This window comes from Salvelinus fontinalis, chromosome 36 (genome assembly GCF_029448725.1).
Source record: "Salvelinus fontinalis isolate EN_2023a chromosome 36, ASM2944872v1, whole genome shotgun sequence".
Lineage (NCBI taxonomy): Eukaryota > Metazoa > Chordata > Actinopteri > Salmoniformes > Salmonidae > Salvelinus > Salvelinus fontinalis.
This window is the reverse complement of record NC_074700.1, coordinates 15150912-15167928: the sequence shown is the minus strand read 5'-3', so window position 1 is coordinate 15167928 and position 17017 is coordinate 15150912. Positions and strand designations below refer to the sequence as shown.

Here is a 17017-nt window from a genome sequence, read left to right as displayed (position 1 = left end):
TCTCTTCTATCACATCTCCTCTCTCATCCATCCTCATCTCTGCTCTCCTCTATCCCATCTCTGCTCTCTCATCCATCCTCTCATCTCCTCTCCCATCTCTCCTCTCATCTCTTTTCTCTACTCTCTTCTCCTCTAGCCAATCTCTCATCTCCTCTCTTATCTATCCTCCCCCATCTCTCCTCTTCTGTATCATCTCTCCTCTCCCACGTCTCCTCTCCCACGTCTCCTCTCTCTCGTCTTTTACCATCTCTCGTCTTTTACCATCTCTCCTCTTCTCCCATCTCTCCTCTCATCCACTCATCTATCCTCTCCCATCTCAACCATCTCTCCTATCTAACCATCTCATCTCTACCATCTCTCCTCTATCCCATCTCTCATCTCTTCTCTTATCCTTCCTCTCTGTTCTCCTCTCCCATCTCTCTTCTCCTATCTTTCCTCTCCGATCTCTCTTCTCTCCCATCTCTCTTATCCGCTCTCCACTTTTTCCATCTCTCCTCTTTTCCCATCTCTCCTATATTCCCATCTCCCCTCTTTTCCCATATCTCCGCTCCTCTCCCATTTCTCCTCTCTCCTCTCCCATGTCTCCAGTCTCTCCTCTCCTGTCGCTTTTCTCTACTCTCTTCTCCCAGCTCTCCTCTATCCCATCTCTCATCTCCTCTCTCATCTATCCTCTCCTATATAATCTCTCCTCTCCCATCTCTCCTCTCCCAACTCTCTTCTCCCCATCTCTCTCTCCTCTTTCCCTTCTATTTCCTCTCCCATCTCTCCCCTACTCTCTCATATCTCCTACACTCTCTCCTCTCCCATGTCACCTCTCTCCATCTCTCATCTCTCCTTTCCCATCTCTCATCCTCTCCCATCTCATCTCTCCTCCACTCTCTCCTCTCTCCTTGACCATCTCATCTCTACCATCTCTCTTCTCCCATACATCCTCCTCTCTCCTCTCCCATATATCATCCTCTCTCATCTCTCATCTCTCCTTTCCCATCTATTCATCCTCTCTCCTATCTCTCCTCTCCTCTTTCCTCCACGCTCTCCTCTCCCCTTTACCATCTCTCTTCTCTCCTCTCCTCTCCTCTTTCCCATCTCTCTAATCTATCCTCTCCCATCTCTCCTCTCCATTCTACTCTCCCATCTCTCATCTCCAGTCTCTCCCATCTCTCCTCTGGCTCATCTCTCCTTTCCCATCTCTCATCCTCTCTCCCCTCTCATATCTCTCTTCTCCCCTCTACCATCTCTCATCTCATCTCCTCCTCCCTCCTTTCCCATCTCTCATCTCTCTCATCTCCTCTCCCATCTCCCATCTCCCATTTCTCCTCTCCCATCTCTCCTCTCCCATCTCTCCTCTTTTCCCATAACTCCTCACCTTTCCTCTCTCCCACGTCTCCTTTCCGCTCTCCATCTCTCATCTCTCTTTGTGCATCTCCCATCTCTCCACTCCACTCCACTCCCATCTCTTTTCTCCTCTCCCACCTCTCATCTCTCCTCTCCCATGTCTCCTCTCCACTCTCTCCTCTACCATCTCTCATCCGCTCTCCTCTCCCATGTCTCCTCTCATCTCTCCTCTCCACTCTCTCCTCCCCCCTCTACCATCTCTCATCTCCCCTATCTCATCTCCATTCTCCTCTCATCATCTCTCCATCTCTCCACTCCATCTCTCCTCCCGTCTCCCCTTTCCCATCTCTCCGCTCCCATATCTCCTCTCCCATCACTCTCCTCGTATCCTCTCCTCTTCTCCCATATCTCATATCCTCTCCTCTTCTCCCATCTCTCCTTTCCCATGTCTCATCCTCTCATCTCCCCTCTCCATGCTCTCCTCCACTCTCTCATCTCTCCTCTCCCATCTCTCCTCTCTACCATCTCTCCTCTTCCTCCTTTCCCATCTCTCATCTCCCCTCTCCCCGTCTCCCCTTTCCCATCTCTCATCTCCCCTCCCATCTCTCATCCTCTCCTCTCCACCTCTTATTTTCCCATCACTCCTCCCACCTCTCCTATCTCTCCTTGCACCTCTCCCATCTCTCATCTATCCTCTACATTCTCCTCCTCTCCTATTTCATCTCCCCTCTCCCATTTCTCCTCTCATCTCCTCTATCTATTTCGTCTCCCATCTCATCTCTCCTCTTTTATCTCCCGACTCAGTTGGAGTCCCTCCCGTGTCATTTCAAGCACATAACCTCCAGCTTCAGAAAGCTGGTGCTGGAGTGCTGTGCATTTCTCTACATCTCCTTCCCAATCTTTCCTCTCAGTATCTCTCCCATCCCATCTCTCATCTCTCCTCTCTGCCCCCATCTCTACCATCTCTCCTTTCCCATCTCTCCTCTTTGCTCTCCTCTATCCCATCTCTCTTCTATCATCTATCCTCTACACTCTCCTCTCCCATCTCCCCCCCTCTCCCCTCTTGAAAAGATTGAGGAAGAGAGGGAAAAGGTCACCAAACACCCCCCATATTGGTGTCCGGGGGGGGGGGGGGGGGGTTGAAGGGAGTGGGGAAAAGGGTCACACCCCAGGCTTGGGTGGCCGTGCTTTGATCATGCAGGAAGTCCTCGATGGGTCACACACAGAGGTCGCCTGTAAGGGTCATCACTGAAGCCACGGGCGATGGATATATACGGTGCAGAGGCATGTTTTATTCAAGGCTGGAGTTGAAAATACATATGGTACTGTTCAGTCTGGAATGGACACAAACACGCTTCCACTCAGAGAGACAGACATGAATCCACACGGACACGTGTACACGCACACACTTCATACATAAATATGCACACATACATCACATGCATACACACACATGCTTTCGATGGCCATAGAGGATTTCACACACTGTATCAGCAGGTCTGGAACGTGCTACCTGTCCCAGACCTGCTGTTTTCAACTCTCTAGAGACAGCAGGAGCGGTAGAGATACTCTTAATGATCGGCTATGAAAAGCCAACTGACATTTACTCCTGAGGTGCTGACTTGCTGCACCCTCGACAACTACTGTGATTATTATTATTTGACCATGCTGGTCATTTATGAACATTTGACTATCTTGGCCATGTTCTGTTATAATCTCCACCCGGCACAGCCAGAAGAGGACTGGCCACCCCTCATAGCCTGGTTCCTCTCTAGGTTTCTTCCTAGGTTTTGGCCTTTCTAGGGAGTTTTTCCTGGCCACCGAGCTTCTACACCTGTATTGCTTGCTGTTTGGGGTTTTAGGCTGGGTTTCTGTACAGCACTTTGAGATATCAGCTGATGTACGAAGGGCTATATAAATACATTTGATTTGATTTGATTATCTGTCCGTGTGCAATGGGTATTAATAACAGCTGATGCATTGTAAACCCTAAGGGGTGTTATTTTCCCATCCATCTCAGACACTAACAGTCCGTTAGATCATGTATTACTTAGCTACAGTGCAACGCAGTCAATCCACATAGTCAATGCACACATTTATTAGACATCTCAAAGGCAACTTCCTTAGATTGATCACAACTTTTAGAGGCTCTTGTAAAACTCTCCGGCGCTGTGCGCAACATTACCTTAATGCATTAAATGCACTTCGCAGCTTTCGTTTATATTTTATTTCACTCTTTTCCCTTAAAGGTCCAATGCAGCTGTTTATATCTCAATATCTAATCAGTTCTGGCTGGGTAACAATTAAGTACCTGACTGTTTTCAATTAAAATGGTTAAAAAAATAAGCTTCTTAGATAAGAGACATTTCTCAAGCAAGAATTGTGTACTGTCTGGGAGTGGTCTGAGTGGAAAGTTAAACTGAAAATGTGTTGTTATTGGCAAAGAGGTTTGGAACTTTTTCTTATTGGTCTATTAACTGGGCAGGCCAAAACTCCATCCCACCAAAACAGCCTGAAATTTCAGCGGTCTTTTTAAACAGCTCTTACACTAAAAGAGCATTATCCTTATTTTCACAATATTATTCCAACCTCAGTGTGGAAATATACACTGAGCAAACCAACCTTTAAGAATATCGTCCTAATATTGAGTTGCATCCCCCCTTTTGTCCTCAGAACAGCTTCAATTCGTTGGGACATGGACTCTGCAAGGTGTCGAAAGTGTTCCACAGGGATGCTGGCCCATGTTGACTCCAATGCTTCCCACAGTTGTGTCAAGTTGGTTGGATGTCCCTTTGCGTGGTGGACCATTCTTGATACACACTGGAAACTGTGAAAATCCAGCAGCATTGCAGTTCTTGACACCAACCGGTGCGCCTGGCACCTACTACCATACCCCGTTCACCCTCTGAATGGCACACATACATAATCCATGTCTCAGCGCTTAAAAATCCTTCTTTAACCCGTCTCCTCCCCTTCATCTACACTGATTGAAGTGGATTTAACAAGTGACTTCAGTGAGGGATCAGAGCTTTCACCTGGACTCACCTGGTCAGTCTTTGCCACGGAAAGAGCAGGTGTTCCTAATGTTTTGTACACTGAGGTTATATAAAACACATGAAACTCATGTTTGTGACTGCACTGGGTCTCTCAGTAAGGACGGAGGAAAAAACATAGAGATGCAGCGAAATATAGCTCCTGCAAGCCGCATAAACCCTTATTCTCCAGACATATGAATGTTAAGTTTTCATTTCCTGTTTGGAACCCAGGAAGAGTCGCTGCTGCTTCGGCAGCGGCTAATTGGGGATCCTAATAAAATACTAAATACTAAATATGAATGATGTCAGTCACAGGAAAAGAACACCAGCTTCCCGTGTCCTTCTCCCTTCCCCTGACCAGCTTATATGGGAGCTGTGGAAGGTCTTTTACTGCCGTGCACTTCATTTCACTCTACTAAACACCTGGGACTCAACTGGGTCCGACGCTCCTGGATTGTAAAAAGTATATTTACAGCCACTTATTTATCTCCCCGGTTCTCTTTTTGGCTTTCATAAATTCTCTCCTCCTCCTCTGACGAATGATTGATTGGAAATGCAACAGAGCCGACGTGGTCGTGGGGCAGCTGGGTAGAGAGGGACAAAACATTCACGAACCCAGATAATGGAGGGCGTCCTCTTAAAACATTATCCGTCCCCTAACTGTTTTAAGAAGTCTCTCTCTGATTTGAATGGTGATGTTTTTGCTTCTTTTTGGACCTGATTGATATACACGGGCGTGTTGTTAAAACAATGAGGCTGCCAGCCAGGCAGCTCCAATGAGAAGGTGGGAAGACAGGTCATCGGTGTGGCCTGAAGGGGGCAGCACAAACAAGGGTGGGTTGATGCTCCATCACCAACTGAGCGAGAGGGCGGAGGGAAGTAGAGCGAGAGAGAGAGAAAAAGAGAGCGAGGCAGCAGCAGGATTAATATATAAAGGTAATGTAACGAGAAGGAGGAGGAGGATGAGTGCGGGTGGGGTGACGAGAAGATGGAGAGGAAGAAGGTGGACTAGCATGTATTACGCACACAATACGGAGTCAAAATGTGAGAGGCAACCTGTGGAGAGATTCCATACTCTCCCTCACCCGTGATGGGGGGTGGGGGGGGGGGGGGGGGAGAAGCCCCGCCCATCACGCAGGTCAGTCGTTAATACCACTGCGTGACAGCAGCTCGCCACCTGCCTCGACCCCCTCCAGTCACACGCTGATGGAAGTCTTCCCGTCTCCTAATCTGCAACAACTTGGGTAATAGTGAGATGTTGCATAAACACACCCCTCCCTCACAGCATGGCCGGGCCATTTACATAAACAAGCAGAAGAAAAGCGATGCCATGCTTCCACAGGTAAATGTGGATAGATTACATTGCCGAGTGGTTTGCACAGCTTGACTTTAAAGATGGTCGATCAAACGCTCTGCTACCACCCTCCCTCCCTGTCCCGTTTCTCTGCCTGCGACCCTCCCCCCCGCGCCCGCTTTGGGGACACATTTCATGGGCGCGTGCGGCAGAGGGAAGAGTGGAAAAGAAAACAGCGGCGAGTCATTAACAGGGCCCACACCTCATGAAACATGAATTACATGAGCCGAGAAAGAGATAGCGACGCTTAATTAGAAATTATTCACTGTGTCGCAAGAACTGAGCGATAGCATTTCAACAGCCACACCCAAAAAAACTCATGTGACCTAAAATTACTTACAAAAAAATTGTCAATGCACATGTATCGTTTATCTATTCCCCCCCCGTGCTTAGGTCTATGACGTGAGAGAAATTAGTGATTGATTGGCTGTGGCTGACAGCATAGACTATACAGTAGACTAGAGCACATGTTAACCCATTCAGCGTCTACCTTTTCCCTCATCCCGTAACTATGCAGTGTCTCTCAAATTATTTAGGGTGGCCTCGTTGTCCCTGAGGACAGGAAGTCATTGACACCGAGGATCTGTCAATTACACCAACAGCTGGGAGGGACAGGTAAGCCCATCGCTTCTTCCTCTCTCTCACTCTCTCCTTCTCTATATTCTTCCCTCTCTCTCCCTTTTCTCTGATTTAACGGCTACAGAGATGACATGACATCAACCCTCTTGATGGGAAATATCCTTGACACCCGTTGCTCATTTCAGCATCAGACCTAACATAGGCATACATTCCCCTTCCACCCATACTCGTCCTCTCCCCACTCTCTGACTTGTAAAATGGATCGCCCCGCCACCCCCCCCCTCGTCCCTTTAGTCTGTAATGTCCTCCTAGAAGATCACACAATACTGCTGTAATAATGTCAACCCCCCCCAGCCCAACATAATGGATGGCCCCACCCCCACCCTCATCACCACATGTGAGTTGGCCCAAAAGGGGGTTGGCCTTGTGAAAATGTCAGGTGAATATCAGAGAGCATACTTAAGTGCCGGGTTTAAGGTCAGGGGGAGATTGGAGATGGAGCCTGACTAAATGTGTTAAGAGGCATGTATAAAGGCCATTACAGGACGGGTAAAGATGGAAGAGTCAAAGAAGGATTTATTTTCACAAAAAATAATCTTGTGGTGTAGACCAGGGGTTCCTCAACCTTTTGTGTTATTGTTTATTAAATACACCACTAACAGTCTTCATTTGAGCTACCTACGAACATTTTGTTGTTTTGAAACTAATTTCCTGCAAGTCTACGTAGCTTACCAAGACTATTGACATCTTTTAGATAGGCTTTTTAATAATAATAATAATGAATAGGGAAAATAGTCGAGACACGATTTCCCCGAATATTAATCTGCATTTTTTAAAATTATTATTAGAAGTATATGAAACCTTAATTTATTTATACATATTCTTTTTTACAGAAAGTGAATAGATAAATAATAGCGACACTCACACGTTGCAAAACATTACTTCCCAAGCTAAGTCCTGACTTTAGAATGTTTAGTTCAGCTTCTGAATGTCATAGAGAAGAAGATATCGGGCATTTTGTTTCTAGGATAAAGCATCACGACAAAATGTGCCGTTATAGATTTGTTTAAACAATTGTGAATTTGTTTGGCCTGCATCGCAAAGCTTGAAGCGTCACTACAGACCCGGGTTCGATCCCGGGCTATGTTGCAGCCGGCTGCGACCGGGAGATGCATGAGCCGTCGCACAATTGTCCCAGCGTCGTCTGGGTTAGGGGAGAGTTTGGCCGGCCGGGATGTCCTTGTCCCATCGTTCTCTAGCTACTCCTGTGGTGGGCCGGGCGTATGCATGCTGACACGGTCGCCAGGTGTACGGTGCATCCGGGTTAAGCGAGCAGTGTGTCAAGAAGCAGTGTGGCTTGGCAGGGTCATGTTTCGGGGGACGCATGGCTCTTGACCTTAGCCTCTCCCGAGTCAGTACGGGAGTTGCAGCGATGGGACAAGACTGTAACTACCAATTGGATACCACGAAATTGGGGCGAAAAAGAAAACAAAAATGGTCCCATGACCCCCCCCCCCCCAGAAACTTAGTTTGGGAACCCTGGTTTACAGTAATATGGATGAGATGGATGCATGTTCATAAACATTATTTATTTATTTTTCTTTATTTAACCGTTAACTAGGAAAGTCAGTTAAGAACAAATTCTTATTTTATAATAACGGCCAAACCGTTCCCTAAACCGGACGATGCTTAGTCATTCAATTCAATACGTGAATGAGGAGTAAAACCAAGGTGTGTTATTTACATAGATAGAACCCTAACTCTAACCCTGTACTGTAAAATATTATAATAGCAATAGTTGTTTAATACAACATCATTAAAGGTGAAAAAAACAAACATGTGCTATTAACATAATACATCAAGACTAATGCTAATGCACTCTATGGAATTGTAGGCTAATATATGTTTACTTCACCATGTTGCATTGAATAAAGTTTATTCAATTCAAAATACATTTCAAAATGTTGCTTATCACAGTGTTCATGGCAACTGAACGCATACATTGGAGGGAAAAGAATGGACATATCAATCCCAGATTTCCCAAAGACTGCAAAATGAGGACACACTCATGTCACAGCTAAGAGACGGAGAGGGTGGCTTGCTCCATTAAGGCTAGACCAAATGTCCATGATGTTATTGAGAAATAATCACCAAGAAATAATCACCTCTGATTTTGAGAAACACTGATGATGTATGTACCCATCTATCTTCAGAGCTCGTGCTGCTAGGCGACCTAAATTTGAACATGCTCAACACCCCAGCCACCCTACAATCTAAGCTTGATGCCCTCAATCTCACACAAATTATCAATGAACCTACCAGGTACCACCCCAATTCCGTAAACACGGGTACCCTCATAGATATCATCCTAACAAACTTGCCCTCCAAATACACCTCTGCTGTTTTCAACCAAGATCTCAGCGATCACTGCCTCATTGCCTGCATCCGTAATGGGTCAGCGGTCAAACGACCTCCACTCATCACTGTCAAACGCTCCCTGAAACACTTAGGCGAGCAGGCCTTTCTAATCGACCTGGCCGGGGTATCCTGGAAGGATATTGATCTCATCCCGTCAGTAGAGGATGCCTGGTCATTTTTTAAAAATGCCTTCCTCACCATCTTGAATAAGCATGCCCCATTCAAGAAATTTAGAACCAGGAACAGATATAGCCCTTGGTTCTCTCCTGACCTGACTGCCCTTAACCAACAGAAAAACATCCTATGGCGTTCTGCATTAGCATCGAACAGCCCCCGTGATATGCAACTTTTCAGGGAAACCAGAAACCAATATACACAGGCAGTTAGAACAGCCAAGGCTAGCTTTTTCAAGCAGAAATTTGCTTCCTGCAACACAAATTCAAAAAAGTTCTGGGACACCGTAAAGTCCATGGAGAATAAGAACACCTCCTCCCAGCTTCCAACCGCTCTGAAGATAGGAAACACTGTCACCACCGACAAATCCACTATAATTGAGAATTTCAATAAGCATTTTTCTACGGCTGGCCATGCTTTCCACCTGGCTACCCCTACCCCGGACAACAGCACTGCCCTCCCCTCTGCTACTCGCCCAAGCCTTCCCCATTTCTCTTTCTCCCAAATACAGTCAGCTGATGTTCTTAATGAGCTGCAAAATCTGGACCCTTACAAATCAGCCGGGCTAGATAATCTGGACCCTTTCTTTCTAAAACTATCTGCTGAAATTGTTGCCACCCCTATTACTAGCCTCTTCAACCTCTCTTTCGTGTCGTCTGAGATCCCCAAAGATTGGAAAGCAGCTGCGGTTATCCCTCTCTTCAAAGGGGGGGACACCCTTGACCCTAACTGCTACAGACCTATATCTATCCTACCCTGCCTTTCTAAGGTCTTCGAAAGCCAAGTCAACAAACAGATTACCGACCATTTCGAATCACACCACACCTTCTCCGCTATGCAATCTGGTTTCAGAGCTGGTCATGGGTGCACCTCAGCCACGCTCAAGGTCATAAACGATATCGTAACCGCCATCGATAGGAAACAATACTGTGCAGCCGTATTCATTGACCTGGCCAAGGCTTTTGACTCTGTCAATCACCACATCCTCATTGGCAGACTCGACAGCCTTGGTTTCTCTAATGATTGCCTCGCCTGGTTCACCAACTACTTCTCTGATCGAGTTCAGTGTGTCAAATCGGAGGGTCTGTTGTCCGGGCCTCTGGCAGTCTCTATGGGGGTGCCACAGGGTTCAATTCTTGGACCGACTCTCTTCTCTGTTTACATCAATGATGTCGCTCTTGCTGCTGGTGATTCTCTGATCCACCTCTACGCAGACGACACTATTCTGTATACTTCTGGCCCTTCTTTTGACACTGTGTTAACAACCCTCCAGGCGAGCTTCAATGCCATACAACTCTCCTTCCGTGGCCTCCAACTGCTCTTAAATACAAGTAAAACCAAATGCATGCTCTTCAACCGATCGCTGCCTGCTCCTGCCCGCCTGTCCAACATCACTACTTTGGACGGCTCTGACTTAGAATATGTGGACAACTACAAATACCTAGGTGTCTGGTTAGACTGTAAACTCTCCTTCCAGACCCACATCAAACATCTCCAATCCAAAGTCAAATCTAGAATTGGCTTCCTATTCCGCAACAAAGCATCCTTTACTCATGCTGCCAAACATACCCTTGTAAAACTGACCATCCTACCAATCCTCGACTTCGGTGATGTCATTTACAAAATAGCCTCCAAAACCCTACTCAATAAATTGGATGCAGTCTATCACAGTGCCATCCGTTTTGTCACCAAAGCCCCATATACTACCCACCACTGCGACCTGTACACTCTCGTTGGCTGGCCCTCGCTTCATACTCGTCGCCAAACCCACTGGTTCCAGGTCATCTACAAGACCCTGCTAGGTAAAGTCCCCCCTTATCTCAGCTCGCTGGTCACCATAGCAGCACCTACCTGTAGCACGCGCTCCAGCAGGTATATCTCTCTAGTCACCCCCAAAACCAATTCTTCCTTTGGACGCATCTCCTTCCAGTTCTCTGCTGCCAATGACTGGAACGAACTACAAAAATCTCTGAAACTGGAAACACCTATCTCCCTCACTAGCTTTAAGCACCAGCTGTCAGAGCAGCTCATAGATTACTGCACCTGTACATAACCCATCTACAATTTAGCCCAAACAACTACCTCTTTACCTACTGTATTTATTTATTAATTTATTTTGCTCCTTTGCACCCCATTATTTCTGTCTCTACTTTGCACTTTCTTCCACTGCAAACCAACCATTCCAGTGTTTTTTTAGTTTTTATTTTACTTGCTGTGTTGTACTCACTTCGCCTCCATGGCCTTTTTATATTTTTATTTATTTATACATATATCTGTTTGCCTTCACCTCCCTTATCTCACCTCACTTGCTCACATTGTATATAGACTTATTTTTTTCACTGTATTATTGACTATATGTTTGTTTTACTCCATGTGTAACTATGTGTTGTTGTATGTGTCGAACTGCTTTGCTTTATCTTGGCCAGGTCGCAATTGTAAATGAGAACGTGTTCTCAATTTGCCTACCTGGTTAAATAAAGGTTAAATAAATAAAATAAAAAATGTGTCATTATAAACTGGGTGGTTCGAGCCCTGAATGCTGATTGGCTGACCGTCGTGGTATATCAGACCGTATATCACACGTATGACAAAACAATTATTTTTACTGCTCTAATTACGTTGGTAACCAGTTGATAATAGAATGGTCTCCCGAGTGGCGCAGCGGTCTAAGGCACTGCATCTCAGTGCAAGAGGCGTCACTACAGTCCTTTGTTCGATTCCAGGCTGTATCACATCTGGCTGTGATTGGGAGTCCCATAGGGCGACGCACAAATGGCCCAGCGACGCCCGGGTAGGCCGTCATTGTAAATAAGAAATTGTTCTTAATTAACCGACTTGCCTAGTTAAATAAAAAAATAATATTATAATTATAGCAATAAGGCACCTCAGGTGTTTGTGATATATGGCCAATATTCCACAGCTAAGGGCTGTGTCTAGGCACTCTGTGTTGTGTCTTACTTAAGAACAGCTTCGTGGTATATTGTCCATATACGACACCTCCTAGGGCCTTGTTGCTTAATACTGGAATCCCTTCATAAGGGTACTGGCCTTCATAGAATACAGACCAACCTTAGATAGCATCATGCCTACGTACTGTACATGTGAGTGCACCTAAGGCTAAAGCTAAAGATCAATAGCGTTTCTGTATGTCACTCATTTCGCAGGGCTTCAGTATAAGTTGTTAAACACTGAGTGCACAAAACATTAAGAACACCTGCTCTTTCCATGACTGACTGACCAGGTGAATCCAGATGAAAGCTATGATCCCTTATTGATGTCACTTTTTAAATACACTTCAAATCAGAGTAGATGAAGGGAAGGAGACAGGGATTTTGAAGCCTTGAGACAATTGAGACATGGATGGCGTATGTGTGCCATTCAAAGGGTGAATGGTCAAGACAAAATATTTAAGTACCTTTTGAACGGGGCATGGTAACTAGACACAACTCTGGTAAGCATTGGAGTCAACATGGGCCAGCATCCCTGTGGAAGGCTTTCGACACCTTGTAGTGTCTATGCCCTGACAAATTGAGGTTGTTCACTCGATGTAGATTGCATTGGAATTTTCCCATTAAGAGCATTAAGGCTGTGGCCAAGCTGTTAGTGCCGCTGTCAAGGCCTCACCTGCTCTTAAGATGCTGGATGCTGCCCAGACACTTGAACTGTCCATTCACCATGATGGCCATGCGCGTGCACAGGGCCTCACACTCCTCCATGCTGTAAGAGACAAAGGGAGAGAGGTAGAGAGAGAGAAAGGTTCAATTGTGTACTATATGGCACCATTTTTCTACTCTACACAAACGTTAAGTCAAAAGACTTGCAGAAACAAAACAAGTCAGTAAGATTATTTTTCTGGTTTGGTTGTTCTCCATCCCATGCTGCTTTATTCAATTGACACCCAATGTCCTTTCCGTACCCATAAGGCTGACTAGTAACATGCCATATGTGACCCGTTTCAGGAAGCTAGGTGTATGTCGCATGTCACTACTTCACAGGAACATATTTTTTTTTAAATTTTTATCATCCAAATAAGTTTTTATGTTGTTGGTAGAAATGCCTTCTGGAACATGTGACCTTTCCTGTGCCTTAATAACAAACTTGTATTCCATCTGTAAATACTAATACAATTGTTAAATTACAAGCCTAGCTGGTTTAGCCAGGAAAAAGGAGGAACCTTCCTGCTAGCCATGATTGGCTGAGATATTGGATAGGCTGGACATGCCAGGAGATGAGTTTGGATTGGTCTGCCATGTCACATACTTCTGTCTATAACATGAGCTGCTCAGTTTGTGTTGATAATCCTTTCTACCGCAGATTTTTTTAATAGATATAAAGTTAGCCATCGAGAACTACAAAAGTTTTACAACTTTTCTCAACATCTTTGATGCCCTGAATTTAGCAGGCGCTCTCGACAGATCAATTGGAAAAAGTTGTGGTGGGCTACTTTCTGCACATGCCACGGTCAATGTGAACAGGAGTGACTTGACAACGCTGGCCAAACAGCTACAAACAGCGCTGCAGCTACAAACCAAAATGGAGTTAAATGGTTCCAGTCTGCCTTGAAGCATTCATCCATGTATACAGGTAAGAGTCCAACTACATTTTCAGATATTATACGTTTCTAATTTTGTCAGAACGTTGTTTTCATTGCAAGTTAAAGTGTACTGTTGCTGGCTCACTAGCTAACATTATGTGTATGATCTGTGTAGTCATTTTATTCGAATCAGAAAACAATTTGCATTGCTAGTTATAGTCTAATGTTAACTAGCTAGCTACCATTGAACGTAGTTGCTTAGCTTTAGCTACCTACAGATTCATACTATAGCTATGACAATCCATTTGTATTGGTAGTAGTATGAGTCGGGATCATGCCAGTTCAATGTTTAGCTAGCTAGCTACATGTCTAAAGAAAAGACTCCAATTCGCAAGATGATTACATGACCCATCAAGTTAGCCAGGTGTGTCTGGGGGTGATTACCTCCATCTATTGTATTTCATAAACATGTGTACATGTCTAGACAATAGTGACCATCCACTTAGATAGATGTGGCTGCGGGGTGGTTATAGTATTTCTTTCACATAACCCATTAATTTAGACAAGTGTGTCTGGGTAAGCATTGTCTAATAATTATACAATATTTATATCTGGACACACTGTTTTTGATATTGCTACTATAATATGCAAGTAACCGTTTCACTATACCGTTGAAACCTACTGCATTCTGTGCATGTGACAAGTCAACTTAGAATTTATTTGATATAGTGTGTGTTTACCAGAGGCGGCAATGTGAAGAACAACATGACCTGTACAAAAGTCAAGTTACGATATAGGCCAAAGACTAAAGTGTATTTTTACCTATAGTTTTTCCTAATTGTAGGGTACTACTTTTTTCCACTTTTAGTCTTGAAATCTTTGGTTGTTTACTACACTACTAAATCTTTTTAGCACATGGCCTCACGTGAATCCTTAAAGAGATGGGTGGGGCTAAGGCTTAAGAGGATGTGAATGATGCTGAACGGGTGTAGACAAAAAAAGAGCTCTCCAGTAGGTGTACCAAAACATTCAAGGGCCATTTCATCAAAAGTGTGGTTACAAGTTTATCAACTTTCAATTTCTTATTGTTCCTCAAATGCAGAGTATGATATACCATCTCTGAGTCTCTACTTTTATCCAATATAAAAAACACCGGTATAATGTTGCTACATAGGGTCGCACATACTGTTCCTGTAGGCCCATAGCAATGCCTAAGAACATTCCAAACAATTGAGTCATCTGTGGGAAAGTGTGTTTGAGAATGCTGACTGCCTAATCAAGGCTTATTTGTTTATATATTGTACATATTTCCATGAAAGTTATCAGAATAAAGTCGACTGTATTCCACACAGTAAGAAGGATCTTATTGGAATACACTGCCCGTAAAATTCATGACCAATATTCAAGTTCTGTCACATCTGGCCTGTCTTTGAAATATGCATGCTGCATCCACATTTCGTCAGCTTTGTGGTAAATACTGCAGCAAATGGACAACTTTTAGCTGAATAATTATTTTAGCTGGGATTCGCTTCACGCTGTTAGTTCAGAGGCGGGGGGGGGGGCATGAAATGAGGGTGTAATTTTTCATGCCTGGTTCAGGTCCAGAGAGCAGGATGGTTGGCTCCCGGGCTCTGGTGATCATTTTAGGACATCTCCTTTGACAGCCCTAGCTTAATTAGAGGGAGCGGAGTCGAACATCTGTACATTTCTGTTTTGTGTTTCAGCTGCCATTTTGGATGCAGCCCGATTCATTTCTTGCTGAGGGATGGAGCAATTAGTATTATGATAATGTAAAACCTGGCAAATGCGCCACTTGACCAACAAAAGCACCTGGTTGCAATATGGACGATTGGACGCAACTGAGCTGTGTACCAGCTATCACTAATACAACAAATGTATTTTGTTTCTCAGAAAAATAACACAATATGGAATGGTGATAATGGATTCACAAAATAAACTGTACAACGTTTTTCGTATCACCCGCTTCCATAAGAAGTTAAAGATTTAAAAACAATATTGCAGTTTAGAGAGAGAACACAATGGAGTCATGAATAAACATGAGTGTAGTGAAGTACTATCCATCTCGTTGTTTGTTTTTATTTCCTGGATTTCTTAGTTTGAGTTACAGTGTGTCGTATTGGTAATTGCACCATTATCCACTCCACCTGGCCCATTCACTATAATTGTGTATACATACATTTGCACATATTAACTCTGAACTCAGATCCCAGAGCTTTAAAGGACCAACATATGAACTTTAAGGAAATTTTTGTTTCCTCATGGTTTTTGAATGACACTGCTTAGAAATGCCTGAATTACTGTAGTACTGCTTTGTTAACTTATCATAATCCAAAAGAACATACGTTGCAAGGACATGAATAAAGGTTGTATTGCTAATGTTTTAATAATGTTTTCAAACTTGCGAACCAGAACCAATTGTAAAACAGGAAGTTGCAAATTAGAGTCACACTCCCAAATCTAACTTGAGAGGTGCCTTAAAACAGTAAGAGAACATACCTGTGTGATGTTAGGATGACTGAGCGTCCCTCTTTGATGACACTCAGGATGCAGTCCCACAGGAAGCGTCTGGCTTTGGGGTCCATCCCTGTCGTTGGCTCATCCTACAGTAACGGGCCAAAAAGCGTTCTGTCAACGTTTGACCTCCATTATGTTCTACGTTATCCCAATGTTATCACATCATTTCACATCTCTACTCTTATTCTCCATTCAAATGATCTCAATCTTACTTAAATGTTCCAGATCCATAGACAGATGTTCTAAGCTTAAAAGGATTGTCCATTAAAAAATATATATTTTGGTATTTTGTTCATTAGTCCATTAGTACAATCCCAAACAATATTCAAATATTTATTTTGAGTGAATTATCCCTTTAAATGCTAAATCTGTAATATTTTATTTTAGTCAATAGTGATTGTGATTAATAATATAAAATTGATTCTTAATGGCATGGTCAGGCTGTTGAAATTACAGATTCGGCCTTTAACCCTGAGAATGTGTTCCAAAGGTCTCATATCCCTATAGCGCCAAACTTTGACATCTCACAGCATTATGCTGCTGACACTAGACTGATATGCCCCTTCCAGTTGGAAGATGACTACATTTAGACATGAAAGCACACTTAATGTTTCAAAGGCTTCTGCTACCAACACTAACCAGTGGAATCAAAGCAATGTAGAGGAGCTTTGGAATTGGGGAAGCTACATGGGGAGAGCCGAGGGCATCAAGCACTTTTAGACCCAGCCAAACAAAATCCCAGGGGACTTCTCTCTTACAGACATTGTGAATGCAATATGCGCGGGCGCACACACTTTCTCATTCCCCATTCCCTTTCTCTCTCCCCGGGCTAGTCTGTCCATGGACGATTAGAGAGAGACAGGACTCAGTCCATTGCCTGTGCTCCAGCCTCGCTCCTACACTGCCAGAATCCCCCAAATCCCACCAGGGATCTCCATCACCATGCTGACGGTGTCCCAGTGCAAAGCCGACATGGCGGTGCCTTAAGGCAACCAAGCAAGACTCAGTGTTCTACCTGCCACACAAATGGAAACTCACTCTAACACTACATTA

General features: G+C 44.3%; 1 protein-coding gene across 1 annotated transcript in view; it reads right to left on the bottom strand.

The window, feature by feature from the left end:
• The window catches only part of LOC129835257 (phospholipid-transporting ATPase ABCA1-like), a 245041-nt gene that overhangs the window by 14617 nt on the left and 213407 nt on the right, over positions 1–17017 (bottom strand). The window contains exons 47-48 of the mRNA XM_055900807.1: positions 15947–16050; positions 12520–12612 (exon numbers count right to left, since the gene is read on the bottom strand). Coding sequence (XP_055756782.1) covers positions 12520–12612; positions 15947–16050 — 197 coding nt within the window. The remainder of the gene's footprint in view (positions 1–12519; positions 12613–15946; positions 16051–17017) is intronic.